Here is a 15213-nt window from a genome sequence, read left to right as displayed (position 1 = left end):
TCGATTCATACCAAATAATTGTTTGAACACTACAACAAATTCGCAGTATGGATTTGAATGTACAAATATTTAACAATTTCTAGATTCTATGCAGTGCCTTAGACTGACGTCACGCGTCAGTGAGAGCGCAGAGAATGAATAACGGCACGAGATAGCACGGACTTTGTCCCGCGTAGTTGGCAGGGATGCCAGTCCGTATCAGGTCGTGAGGTGGACAATAGTTCCAGCTGAAGATCGCCCCTGCACCGATGATTCCCTCCCCTCAAGTTATTTGCTCTTTGCGTTTTTTGTGGGTGGAAAAAATCTATAAATCACTCGTGTTGATAAAGTTATGTATTTTACTGCGTTTTTTCTTTTTTTATCTCAGTCAGTCAATGAAATGCGTCATCTCAGACGAGATTTGCCAGTACAGTTGTACACGACAAATAGACGTAGACCCTACAGCTTTTTGATGAAATACGCTTCTGTTGACTGGTGCTGGTTAAAGTTTTTATTTTTTTCAGTTAATCATAACACTAATCATAACAACGCCCGACTGGCTAAACATCTAACCATCATCCAAAAGAAAGGAGAATAAGGTACCTTGCAGCGATTTTAAAAATGCCTCAATGGTCGTAACCAGAAGAAAATGCAGTTGTATGATTTTTTTTAAAATAATAATGATACTGTATAAAGATATGAATTTATATTACGCCAAGTCCACTCTGTAGTGTGCTCTACGCGCATACATACTCTTTAATCGACAAGATCTGTCTTCACATAACAAACAACTTTCGCCATTTTATTTCAATGTTTAAAAATTTTTCCAATGGCGCATACATTTTACTCAGAACATCACTTTGATTTAAAGTTTAAAGGGTCAATCTACATTTTCCCATACAACAATAATGTTTTACATTACATCACAAAGCTTATCATGTTGGAGGATAGAAGAAACGGCAACCAACACCACTACAAAAATTGGCAAAAAAAGTACGAAGCAGTGAAGTTTACATGTATAATTAGTCCTACACAACTGAGAAGTGTACATCCTTTCATAGGGTTGGTGTGGCTTTGATTGAGATGATAATTCAGCTTTTAACTTCGTGTAAGATATTTAAGATCCACTTAATGAAATGCTCAGGGCATACACTATTCTAAGAGCGACTGGTTGGAATGCTTCCCAGGGGGTGGAGACGTGAGGAATGTCAGTGCTGGTTGGAAAATGTATCCAGTGACTGGGGCAATAAACCGTACGAAATTCTTAACAAGACTAAAACGTGCTATGTACAAAAAGCTATTATAAACATTATTATTATCATTATTATTATCATCATTATTATTATCATTCTCATCAACTGTAGAAGAATTCCATAATTGTGGGCAATAATGTTCTGGTACCGTGACATTACACTTTCGGCTGGTGTTGAAAATTTGACTTGCTGTAAGCCTATACCATATGTCCCAAAAGTTACAATGGGACCGTCCGTAATAACTTTAAAAATGGTGAATCAATCCAAATACAATTTCAGGATATGAAACTACAACCAATTACCCACATCTTACAGAAAATACAATCTGATTTGCTTGTGTGGTCAAAGAGAAATGAAGATCAGTGTTGAGCATGTCAGGAATCCCTTTCCTCCAAGTTCGGTCCATTGTGTTAATTCACACATTGATATGCATTTCCAAGAGAATACAAGTGCTAAACTTGGAAGAATCACAACAACGACATGCTTCACAACAATTCCCATTTCTCTGTGACTACTCAACCAAATCAAATGGGGTTTTCTGCAAAATATAGGCAAGATGTTATATTGTTAGACCCTGAAATAGCATTCAGACAGTTTGATCATATTGGAAGTTATCAATGCAGAAATCCGATTGTAAATTTTCGGGGGACATACAGTACATGTATTTCCCTGACGTCAACATTGTGTGCCACATTTTGTTTGAATCGCTTGAAAACGGGAGCAGTATCGTCGATCTGCAGGCTCCTTGCCTGACTTAACCTTAAAAAAAGAGGGGAGGGAGGGTGGGATCCGCCCCCGGCCTGCTGGTGTCTTCTACCGTTAGGTCCAAGCCAATGAATACTGAAGACCTTGGGTGGATTCGTTGTCGGAAGTTTCGTCATCATCGTAGTTGGTTTCGAAGTCATTTGCAGTGAATCGACGAATTCTTCTGCCATATCGTCGATATCGTCGTCGCTCATGATAAGGAGATCTTCTCCCAACACACCGCTCTGAATGATTGCACGCTGGAAAACTCGGTTGTCGTTGTAAGACGAAAAAAAAAAAATGAGCTGGTACACCTACACGTACCGTCACTTTACTCTGTCCAACCATGGTGACCCGGCGGTCTCGCGCTCATCTGAATATCACACGTTCATCTTTAACGCTTTCCTGCAGACTGTTAACTCAATAGACAATGTGACAAATTTCTCGTCCCCGGGAAACCGAAATCTGCCAAGAACAAATTTGAAACTAAACACAAACTAATCTTCTTTCTCATAATATCAATTGAGGAAAATGAAAATGTAAGAATTTGGCCCTGATTTCCGTCCTCCATGAGGAGCACCCTGTTCCTGCCAGGAACAAACATTAAACTACAATTATCCATCTACTTATTCATTAATATAACATCAGTTTAGCTCTATACACTTCTGACTGGAGAAAATTTGCTAAAAAGAAAGAAAGAAAAAAGAAGATCTTGATTCGACGGCTCTGACCACGCTGCCCTAGTGAAATCCTATCACCCTCATAGGGATGCTACTTGCAGACATTGGTGAAAATCTGTCAGGAGGTTTTCAAACAAGAGGTTAAAAATGTATAATTTAGGCATGAAGGACGCCGGATAATGACTGATCAATCGAATAGCCGAGCCTTTTGGTTCAAGTGAGCTAATAATATTTGGCACTAAATCATATTGTAACAATTAGATACTGTTAGCAGTGGCGGATCCACGAGGGGGCGCCCCAATATATATATATATATATATATATATATATATATATATATATATCTTTTTTTTTTTTTTTTTTTTTTTGCTTGTCAGCTGACTAAAACCGGAAGTGGTAAATAAACTGCTTTGCGCCCCCCTCCCTCCTTTACGGAATTTCTGGATCCGTCCCTTTGGTAGGTATAGGCTAACTTTTCATATCACAAAGAACTTTAGTGGTTTGGTCATCTTAAGGTTTATAAACGAAATTTGTTGTACACAACTTGTCTGGACGTTGTCTATCTTCGTCATTCAGCTTAAGGCATACGGACAAGATTTGTAATTACACAAAATGTTATACATATTATGTACTGTATGTCGCAGTGAACATTAGAAGGTACAACAGCTATAATGACCCTCTATTCACCTTGCTAAATATAAAGTGACACTGACTGATTGAGTATTGTGTGTAGGCAACTAAGAGCTTCGTATCACCCGTTGACATACACTCAATACATGTACTTTGCATTCGAGTAAGCAAAATAACATACAAACAAAAGAAAACAAAAAGCACTTACTTTTTTAGGGGGTATTGCCATTGAATGTTCAAATTAAAGAACTTATGTGCTATTCAAAACAGAAATGCAGCTCCGACGTGGCTGGCTTTTGTGGATTTGTTTTCTCAGAGGCGTCTTGAAAATTAGTCTGTAGTCGAATGTGGTTAATCTTTCGATTTTGAAGCTTGGAAAATAACATTGATTTTTGTAATTTCAAAATTTATATTGACATGAATTACATTAGTAAAATGTAGGCCCTACTTCTTGCGATTACTATGATTTTGTTAATGACATAAAATAATTACGAATCCTGAATAAACATCGCGATATATGACTACATAACAAACCCTCCATGGAATTCCATTTTAAACGTTTGTTTTATTCAACTCAATTTTAATCATGATCAGAGGACAAAATATATGCAATTCAAAGAAACATTTTTTCAACATTTTCTATTAACATTCTACTGTTGTTGTTCATGTTGTTCATTTTCCATCTGTGAAGATGGCTGGATAGCCCATATTCAGCTACAATAAGCTGGTCTTCCATGGGGTCCAGTTGGATGTGGGGTGGGACCACTTCACCGGGTTAGACACCCTGCTCTTTGCGATGAATGAATGAAGCGGGATCTTTTACGTGCATGAGCTGTGACTCTCTCATACACGGGACCTCCATTTTATGTCCTATCCGAGGGACAGAGTGTTTTGCCTCTTGCTAGAGGGGACGGTATGTTTACACACAACATTGCTCAGTCCAGACTCGGGTTCGAACCCGGGCCGCGTGATCGTGAGGCAGACGCGCTACCGACTGAGCCAACTCACCGCCCTGAGCCAACTCACCTCACTGATATATCAAGAAAACAGAGTGGCACTCTGTAAAATCCCATTCACCATGGCAGCTGATAATCATACTTTATTTTAGAAAAATAGACTATATCCCAGCATTTATCCAAAATACATGTAGTGTCTTCTTATCAACGAAATATTGAAACAGTGGCTTCACATGCAAATCATCAATATGCAATTTTCTGCTCCATTACAACGGTAACAAGACAAAATGTCACAGGTAAAAATATCAGAGGTAAAGATTTACTGATTTCATGACAGCTGTTGTCACCGACAGCGTCATATCGCTACTTCGCAAGTCGTAACTTCTGTTATCACTTATGATCAGCATTTACAATACATTATGAATGCGAATCACTGTCATGAAATAGAACCTTGCATAGATTAAGTTTGTTAAAGTTGGCAATGCCTTGGCAATGCCAAAGGCAAAAGAGTTCAGCAACGCGTAACGTGATTGTGCATTAAATTCTCAGTGACAAGCACGAGTTGTTACGCACACTTATTTTATGTAACCTCTGCAAATATTTGTCTTTATACTACTTGTATTACACCCAATTCGAAATCCATTCAATGACCAGCAAATCCGAATATGCATAATCATCTGTTGACCCAATGGTAAAATGTGACATGGGTTGGCACTACAAATATTTGACATCACAAAACAATGAATATTCATGTACATTCAAGAGACAAGTCTGACATCTGATTTATTCAGAGGATTTATACAGTCCTTCTTCAGGACTGGTGATTAAAAAGAAAATGTGCGGTTTTCTTTCACTTTAAAAAAACCCAAACAAACCCATATCCTGCCATTTCCGTTACGATGAGCAGAAAACGAAAACATGTGCGTAGTCACTATTTAGATACGATGACGGGGGTACGACAAAGCCGGTGTTCGATTCAAGGACTTGATAAGTGCAATATATTGCACTGACGAAATATACTGAAAAAAAGAAGAATGAGATGATAAGCAAGCACTCCCACATTTCTTCACTGCTTTTCTGTGTTCTTTACAAAAACAAATTCTTTGGATATCATATGTCTCTTTTGTTTCCAATAATACCTTAATTCAATTAGTTTCCATAAGCTCAGCACTACTACCTATATACTAGTATTCAGTACTGCTTAGGGTACATGTCGTAACTAATGCATACGATCTATAATAATGTGAATCTGCTGTGCCTCCAACTGTATTTTGTGAAGACGTGATGATGACATTAAGTTACAAGTCACATACATAAAATTTCCTACAGTGTATTTAAGTGAAAATCATTGTTGAATCACCATGTAGGCACTACTACATTGTATCAAATAATGGATGTGTCACCACCTCTGTAATAGTCTTTTGTTGGAACAAATATTACCTGTAATGAGAAAACCCACAATTTGTATTGGTTCATGCAGCTTTACACGTAAATAATACAACAGTGTAGTCGAGCAAACGGTGTTTTGTGGTTTGTGGCAAGAATCTTTATAGCAAATCTACAATCATTTATACAACATTAATGTTACACTAAAAAGTGAATTATCTTTACTCTCTCTTAAGCAAAAAAAAAAGAGAAAAACACATGAAAAATCAACCTGCTCTATACTAAAATGAATCCTAACACAGGAAAACTGCGAGGAATTACCACTGAACACCCTTTAAGGCAAGTCCTCAGTTTAAAGCACAAGACGGATATAATTTGCAAATTATACCGTATGTCCCAACAAAAAAATTACAACGGGACCCTCCGCAAGGATATCTTTAGAAATAGTGAATCAATCTAAATATAAATCCAGGGTATGAAATTATAACTCATTGCCCACATCTTACAGAAAAACCCATTCAATTTGCTTCAGTGGTCAAAGAGAAATGAGGAGTTTTGTGGAGGATGTCAAAAATCTCTTTCCTCCAAGTTCTGTCTATATTGTATTCACACACAAGAGCATCGAAGTGCTAAAATTGGAAGAATCAGACTCATGACATGCTTTACAAAAATCCCCATTTCTCTGTGTCCGCTTACCCAAATTGAATGGGGTTTTCTGCAAAATAGAGCTAAGACTCTGAAGTAGCATTTAGACAGATTTATCATATTGGGTGTTATCAATGCGAAAATCTGATTCTAATTTTTTGGGGGACATACTGCACAGTATGTCCCCCAAAAAATTACAATCAAATTTTCGCATTTCCAACACCCAATATGATTAAATTGTCTAAATGCTACTTCATGGTTTAAAATATTACATCTTAGCTCTATTTTGTAGAAAACGCCATTCAATTTGGTTAAGTGGTCATAGAGAAATGTGGATTTTTGTAAAGCATGTCATGAGTCTGATTTTTCCAAGTCATAGCACTTGGATCCTCTTGTGTGTGAACACAATAGACAGAACTTGGAGGGAAGAGATTCTTAACATGCTCTACAAAATTCCTCATTTCTCCTTGACCACTGAATGCAAATCGAATGGGATTTTCTGGAAGATGTGGGCAATGAGTTGTAGTTTCGTACCCTGAAATTGTATAAGGACTGATTCACTATTTTTTAAGTTATCATTGCGGAGATTAAGTTTGTAAAAGTTGGCAATGCCTTGGCAATGCCAAAGGCAAAAGAGTTCAGCAACGCGTAACGTGATTGTGCATTAAATTCTCAGTGACAAGCACGAGTTGTTACGCACACTTATTTTATGTAACCTCTGCAAATATTTGTCTTTATGTGGATTTTTGTAAAGCATGTCATGAGTCTGATTTTTCCAAGTCATAGCACTTGGATCCTCTTGTGTGTGAACACAATAGACAGAACTTGGAGGGAAGAGATTCTTCACATGCTCTACAAAATTCCTCATTTCTCTTTGACCACTGAATGCAAATCGAATGGGATTTTCTGGAAGATGTGGGCAAGGAGTTGTAGTTTCGTACCCTGAAATTGTATAAGGACTGATTCACTATTTTTTAAGTTATCATTGCGGAAGGTCAGGTTGTAATTTTTTTTTTTGACATATACTGTACTTGCATACGCGGTATATCAAATCCATAGGTGCCTACATCAGGTATATATATTTTAATGCTTTAATGCAACGCAATTCAAATATGTTTGGGAAGTGTCTACCTTGTCTTTGAGTGAACAAGCACACTGTATTCACATGATACCTCAAAATCCACTCTTGCTATATAGACTCATACAGAATGCGGATTACAGGATTAGCATGAAAGAATGATATAGAATAGAATATCACACGAATGAAAAATACAATATTATGTAAATTTCGCATCTAGTATAGGTTCCACTGGTAGTAGATTTTTTTTTATACAGTACAAATGTATGTATATATATAATGAACACACTTTGTGTGCCAAATGACCTCCTCCTCCTTCTCTTCTTCTGAATAAGTGCAGTCCACCATCTGGTGTATTTTCGCACAGTACAGTATCAAGAGCACCCATGCGGACAGAGGTATCAATTACTGATATTGACACATTAGAAAGTACAAGACCTGATAATCACATGGCCATGAAAACAAAACAAGGCAAAAGGTGTATTATCAATATGGTCACCACATGCACGGTTACCTTAATGGCCCAAAGGTCTGGATCCTACTGACTAAACCAATTTGTAGCTCATTTTCCCCACAGAAATGTTCACAAAAAACTGCAAATATTTCTATCCTGCTAAAATGTCTATCATTGCATAATCATATCTGTTTAATCTGAGATTGAACTCAGTTGCTAATGACTAAGTCTGCATTTAATTTGGTCATTCGACTTCTGCAGAAATAATGCGTTTAATCTGAAATATTATCTTTGGTCTGATTTGATTGAAAATTGACTTTTGCACGTTTGACACAGACAAATTTATGTGCAAGGAATGTAGCCATCAAAAGAATGACAGCTTATCAGTGAGACTGACCGGAGACTTCTTCGTATCCCTGAAATTGTACCGGCCTTCACTACACTTGAATATCAGTTGAATTACATATATTCAAAAAACATCTTTTGCTCCCAGCCCGCTTCATTTTTCTCCTCCAAGGACAATTCATGCCTCTTGGCAGCCAGGAAGCACTCAATGAACTCCTCACCCAGTGCTGATCGGATGATGTCATCGTCATGCAGCGCCCTCATGGCCTCCTTCATGTTACAAGGCACTTGTTTGGTACCAGCCGGCACGCAGGCTGGATCGTAGGCGGAGTCTGATGGAGCCACACATGGCGGTAGGGGCAGTCTCCTCTGGATGCCGTCCAGTCCTGCAGCAACTGTGGCAGCAAGAGATAGATAGGGGTTGCAGCCACTTGCGCCGAGACGATTCTCCAGGTACGTCCCCTTTCTTCCATTGACCTTTATTCTCACAGCTGTACTCCGGTTATCGTTCCCCCAGGTGGCATTATATGGAGCAAACGAGTATGGTAAAAACCGCTTCAGGCAGTTTACGGTGGGTGCCATCAGCACACATATGGCGGGGGTGTGTTCCAACAAACCGGCTAACCAATACTGGCCTACCTCGGACAATCCTGTAGGACTACCAGCATCATAAAGAAGTGGTACCTTACCTTCAGCATCCCACAAAGAGTGACAGAAGTGACAAGCACTGCCGCTCTTGTCTGGAAATGGTTTAGACATGAACGTTGCCATATACCCATTCTTGAGTGCCATCTCTTTGATACCTGTCTTGAAGGTGTGTGCATTGTCAGCTGCTCGGATCCCAAACGCTGGCTTGTACGAAATTTCTGTCTGACCAGGTCCGTACTCCGTCTCTGCACATTCCACATCGACCCCCGCTACTACCATCCCGTCCATTATGGTGTGAATGACATCCTCATATGCAGCCAGACGGATTGTCGATCTGATGTTCACGTCATCATTCACAGTTTTACGAGTTGCTTTGTCAACGAGGTAGAACTCATGCTCATGAGCTGACAGAAGCGAAAACCCCATGGCACTCAGCTTGTCCAGCTGCCTTCGAGCCACCACTCTTGGGTGTGCCTCCACCAGCTTACCATGGAAGGTGGGCTCGATGAGAATGCGTGCAGTCCTCTTGCTCCATGGGATGACCTGGAATGTACTGAAATCGGGAAAACATACCGCATCACAGTGACCTGCGGCAGCAGTGTATGCACTGTCTGGCACAAACCCTGCCTGAGGATCATAACCCAAGTGTCCAAGATAAAAGTTCAGTCCTCCAGATGCCTTTTCTGCAAAATGACGTGCTGGAATTGTCTTTGAACGGGCAACTCCATACACATCAGTCTGTTCAAATCTGACAAAGGCAATGTTTTCCTCATCAAGCTTCTGAAGAATGGTTTCAAGAGCCATAGTGGAACAAGGTACCTGAAAAGAAACAAGAAACACTTGAAGCTCTAAAGGATGCTTGCATTGCAATCAAAAGACCATTTTGTCATTTCAAGATCATTTTGCATTTTAGGACAATAAAATCATATGAAAAATATATGCTTACCAGCTTGAACAATTCTACTGAATTCTTTCCAAAGGTACACTTTTGACCAAGTCAAGCATCAATCCATTTCATGCCTGCTCAACTAATAAACATGTTTCTTATTTATGTCTCTTCTTGTAGCATGATGCATTTAATAACTGCATCTTCACTCCAAGACAATTACGTTTTTTTTTTTACGCAGGAGACAAAGAGATGCAATCGTTAATCAGTAAGTGGTTTCTGGAGATTGACTAAACTTATACAAGGTTGCCAAAACAGATCATACTCGGAGAGAGTACACCATTATTATATCCTCCACTAAATCAGACCTAATAGAACAACTTCTGCATTCTTAGAGAGGTTAACATGTTTTCTAAGGGGGTTGGGAAACAATGCATTGACCCTCGGCCTTTTCTTTCGAGCGGGGGGTGGGGGCGGGGGGATGGTAATAAAACGAAAAGATTACTAATCACCAATCTCTCAAACCCTAAAGAGCCAAAAATTCTTAAAGTTTCTGAGTCACTGCTGAATGACAAAACAGCGATGTCACATGCGTAGAGCTATGTGGATATAAAGAAAATAAAAAGAGAATTCCACAAAATTTATTTTTTTTGAAAAAAAAATAGTACACATTTCCTCGTCAAGTAATTGAAGTACGTATGTTAAGGGTAATATTATTCCCTCCTGCCTTATATTGAAGAGGCAAGATAAGTGCACTCTTGTGAGCAACGTGAAAATGAAATGTTAAATTTTCTCTACATTTTTTTTTTTTTTGTATTGTTGTTCACATGTGGCATCACAAAGCGAAGTTGTCTTCTCATCCACCGATGGTGGCACTGAAACTTCAAAAAAATGTTAGCTTCTAAACGGATTGTCCAATTATCCTCAAACTTTCGCTGTGTGTTATACTAACTGATATTGCCACATTCGCTAAATCCACATGTATGTTAAGGTGATGACGTCCTTTATGCGTAGAATATAGCAATATCAACAGAAATGTGTGGTTATGCAGTCAATGCAAAACAAGGAGCTCATAGACGGTTTCACCATGTATTATAATGCGAAATGACTGACCATTCTCATGGTCTAAACATATGAACGTAATCCCATCATTATGATGTCGGGCAAGCTTAGAATGGATGATGCCGCTCTGAAACTGCATGAAGAGCTTATACACCCAAGCAGAGTGGGGGGGGGGGGGGGCATACATAAATCACGAACCACTTCCCACAATGGCAAGCTCAGAGTCGCACCAACCAATCAAACCTACCATGACAATTCTGTGCGTTGTTATTACACGAGAATAGATCACTGATACGATTCAGATAGAACAAAAAAGAACCATTTTTGTGAATTGATACGAAAAAGAAGCAGAGAAAAGAAGGGTTGAAAATATTAATCCGTTATTTATTTTTCTTCCGAAAATCTCTTCGAATACACCGTAAGTTGTACACTATGCGTTCTATAAAAAGTACGCATGCATTATAGGTAATATTCGTGATGCTTTCTATACCTATATTCTTCCTTATATGTGTATTGAACTATTCAGAAAGAATGAACATTTTCGTTTGTGAAATACTGTGTAAAGTGATGATGAACAAATTCAGATTGTATAATATGCGTCTGTGATTTTTTTTTCTAAACAGCAGTGCAAGTATACATGCGCTTTTCAACTTGCTGGAGGTATTTTTCTCTCTTTTTTTTTTTTTTTGCGCTCTTGGTGCCCAGCAGGATTGTAATGATATCATGAATTATTTTGGCTACAATCTTGTATGATGTATGCGGCAGAAGGGGTTGAATATGGGTTATTTTTCTTCAGAAAATTTCTTCGCATTTTGTTCATGTCCTCATGAAAGATACGCGACAGGTTGAATTCATGATCCTATACCTCAATTCAATATCAGCGTGATTGCGATAATTACATGAATTATTTCAGCTGTAACATTGTGTGATGCACACGCCAGAAGGGGTTGAAAATGCGTTTCTCGGTTTTTTTTTTCCTCAATAATCTCTTCGCATATTGATTGAAAGATACGCGACAGGGTGTTTTCATGATCCTTTTTACGCATATCTCTACCTCATCACAGATCATTCTGGAAAAAAAAAATCATTGGTAAAACGTAGTGTTAAATGGTAATGAATAAATCAGATCTATTACAAATGCGTCTGTTACATTAGCCATGTTAAGACGTATTTCTAGTCAGAGTAAAATTTTATGTCGCAGCAATTATAATTACAATTTATACTTATCTTACCACGACCCTGTGTCCACACGACGGTCGTGGGAAGAAACTCCGACTAGTTTACCACGGCCTTCGCGGGGATCACCGTGGAGGGTCGGTGAAACTTCCGGAAGTGGTAGCGCCGCGCACGTCGACCATACGACTGTTTTTGTTTTTTTTTTTTACCAGTGGCATTTGTCTTCCTTCTCAATATTCGTTGATGGAAATTTCTAAGCTTCTTCGTCACGATCGACTAGGTTAGAATTGCACTACACGCGCACGTGTACTCGCAAAATGTCAACATTGCGATTTGATCCCGGAAGTTTTACCTAGATCGTAAGGTATGTAAGTTCAGAGATACTCCGAGGGCTTGTCCGCACGGGCAATTTACTCCGACCGGCTAGTCGTGGTAGCGAGATACTCCTAAGAAAACTCAGGAGTATCTTGGTCGGAAGAAGAGGTCGTGGTAAGTTCCTCCGACCGCAGGAAGTTACCACGACCTTGTTCAGACGGGCACTATTCCGACCTTTCCTCCGAAGTTACTCCGACCAAGTAGTCAAGGCGCAGGGACCCAGAAAAAATGACTTCGTTCAACCCACCCCGCAGAAAAGGTTTGACTGCATGGGGTGGTCGGCTTGACCCTCTGGAACACCCCTAGGTAGTATGTGATTCCAAATTGTGGTATCAATAGAATTTTACAGGCCACTTTAGTTGCGACAAGACCTTATTCTTTGAGAAAGAGTCTGCGCGCGCTAAGACTACTACACGTACCACTAGCACTGCACAGGCCCCAACGCCAGTGGTGCGTGTAGTAGTCTTAGCCCATACAGACTTTTTAGGCGACAAACAAGGGTTTTTGCCTGCAAACTAACTTTTCACGCCAAGCTATCGCGGTGTAGTGTAGTTTCTAGACGTTTTTATTTCGTCTTTATTTCTCCGAGTTAAAGCAAGCCGAGTGAGAGCGCATACCCAGTGATTGCGACGCCAGAACCGTTTTTTGTCGCAATCACTGGGTATGCGCTCTCACTCGGCTTAGCGTAATATAGCGGGCTTCTGCACAATACACAAGCTGCAATTCAGAGAAATAAAGACGAAATAAAGACGACTAGAAATTAAGACTAGGGTCGGTGTCGCTTGTCGCTATTGGGGCACTGAAAATGACAAACTTATCACAGTTTTTGCATTTATTTCATGAAGAATTCATCAAAACTGCATAAAACTATAAATGTGCACGTTGCTAGAGATGTCAGCAATACAGTGGGATTCATTGTAAGTTATGATATTGTGCATGGTTACCATGGTAACCGGATGCCTACAGGTGATTGGTAACCCCCCCCCCCAAAAAAAAAAATATATATATATATCTGGAATTTAGACAGGTTTGTTTCTTTTGCCTTGCGTGCACATCACCCATTGTAGATCGGATCTTTACCTCAACACTGTAAAATCAGCCTGGATAAAAGGGAAAAGACGCCCAAGAGTTTTCCCTCATTCTCTCCTAAGCATTAATTCATTACTGAACAGCGCCTTGACTAAAGGAGGTTCAAGAGAATGGAGTCACAACTGTCTTATTTCCTTTGCTAGATGTTCGATGCCGCCGCTCAAAAATATTTGAAGCATGTGCCAAACAGGATCTGCCACGCAGATAGGAAGACAATTGACTCGTGTCTCATTGCATAATCACCAGTCACTGTCTAAGGAAGATTATGTCTTTGTGATGGTAATTACTTTTCGCTATCCCTTCTTATACAAGGTAGGTGGTACAGACACGAGGATGTGCGAATAGAAATTGCGCAAAAAAATGCTGAAATAAAGATGAAAATTACTCGACTGGGCATACCCGAGCACTAATCTGATATATCTATCAATAAAGAATTACATTTGAAGATTAATCCAGGTCAGGTTTATTAGTTGGAATTAAGCAGAAAAGTGATAAAACCGGCTTTCCAGGATGGTACAGTATTAAACATTTTCACATGATACAGCTCTGATTTACACTTTTGCACAAATTTCTGCGCGGGATTGATTTTTGTTTTACATGCTTTATCATTAAGTGAAATTTCATTTCATTTAATAAATAAATAAGCAAAATATGGCCAATATTATATCAACGTTCAAAATGATTCTTCAGAATGCTCAGCAAGACGGCGGCTTCGAACATCGATTATCAAAGGCACAAAACCAATGCACGTGTGAAATTTTTTTTGTACATCAATGGAAATCTGACAACTGTTATATTACAGCCAGTTGGAACTCCAACTCTTAAACCTTGCTCCGACCAAGCTTCCTCCGACCAAAACTGCCCTCGTCTGAACACATCTATTTTCTGACGATCGGCGCAAGTAGATTAGCATGCGTTATTCAACCTAGCTGTTTCACGCTATTGTTACCCGGCGGGAACGCAATGATTTCATGAATATTATTTCGGTTTTACTCTATTTTATGACGCGGTACACGCCAACGTTTACCAACCAGCAAAACAACAGGAAGACGGTATTAAAAATGCAAAAGAAAAATGCAAAAGCTTTATAAAATAAAAAAATTTTTGATGAGTATTCTTTTTTGCTTTTTACGTTACAATCTGGTTTGAGCCAATACCACGCATGTGGGTATTTCGAGAAAAAACAAATCAAATGGTTCAGTGATTAAAAAATATCGGAGGGTATTCGTGTGTCTTATTGCGTGGTTTATAAAAAAAACACTGAAAGAACGGTACTCGGTTTTTCATCGCTGCTAATGGGGGATAAGGAAGAATAAAGGCGGGACTGAGCCTACAGCATGTTTGTTTCCTCTTCAGATATAATAATTCGATGTACAGAGACGGCATAACCACGGCATATATCTCTCGACAAGCAGTGTATCGATTGCAATGAATTTCTCACCTCGCACTCTTACTCTACTCCTTTGCTCTGAACCAAGAATATAATGTAGTACCTCCTTGTTACCTCCTCGTCTGAACTACAAACTGCAAGTGCAACGTCAAGGGGGTCGTGCTGCGCGCGGACACTTCGCTTCGGTGGGAAGGTAAATTCCCCGTTTCCCATACATGTAGGGCCTATTGGCCAACTCTCGCAGTCATGACACAGCTTGTACTATAAAACATGGAATAATGGAAGGGTTTCATTGAGGAAGCTCAATGTAAATGACAAGTTTTAGATATCGATGGAAAGCTAAGAACACACAGAATATGATGGAATGCTGACCTATCACTTAGGCGCTATAGAAAACCGAAAACGCTCACGAGAAGACGGTGTCTATCCGTAGCCTG

General features: G+C 39.3%; 1 protein-coding gene across 1 annotated transcript; it reads right to left on the bottom strand.

Annotated features, from left to right (window-relative positions):
- Positions 1–7895: 7895 nt before the first annotated feature.
- LOC139733038 (lengsin-like) lies at positions 7896–15213 on the bottom strand. The gene is made up of 2 exons (XM_071643881.1): positions 15149–15213; positions 7896–9617 (listed from the first exon to the last, which is right to left on the bottom strand). The coding sequence occupies exon 2, from the start codon at positions 9600–9602 to the stop codon at positions 8265–8267; it is 1338 nt and encodes a 445-aa protein (XP_071499982.1). The 5' UTR covers positions 9603–9617; positions 15149–15213; the 3' UTR covers positions 7896–8264.

The sequence above is a fragment of the Diadema antillarum genome, unplaced genomic scaffold (assembly GCF_040938485.1).
Source record: "Diadema antillarum isolate AM-2024a unplaced genomic scaffold, OU_Dant_1.0 seq00000460_RagTag, whole genome shotgun sequence".
Lineage (NCBI taxonomy): Eukaryota > Metazoa > Echinodermata > Echinoidea > Diadematoida > Diadematidae > Diadema > Diadema antillarum.
This window is presented reverse-complemented; position numbering and strand designations above follow the sequence as displayed.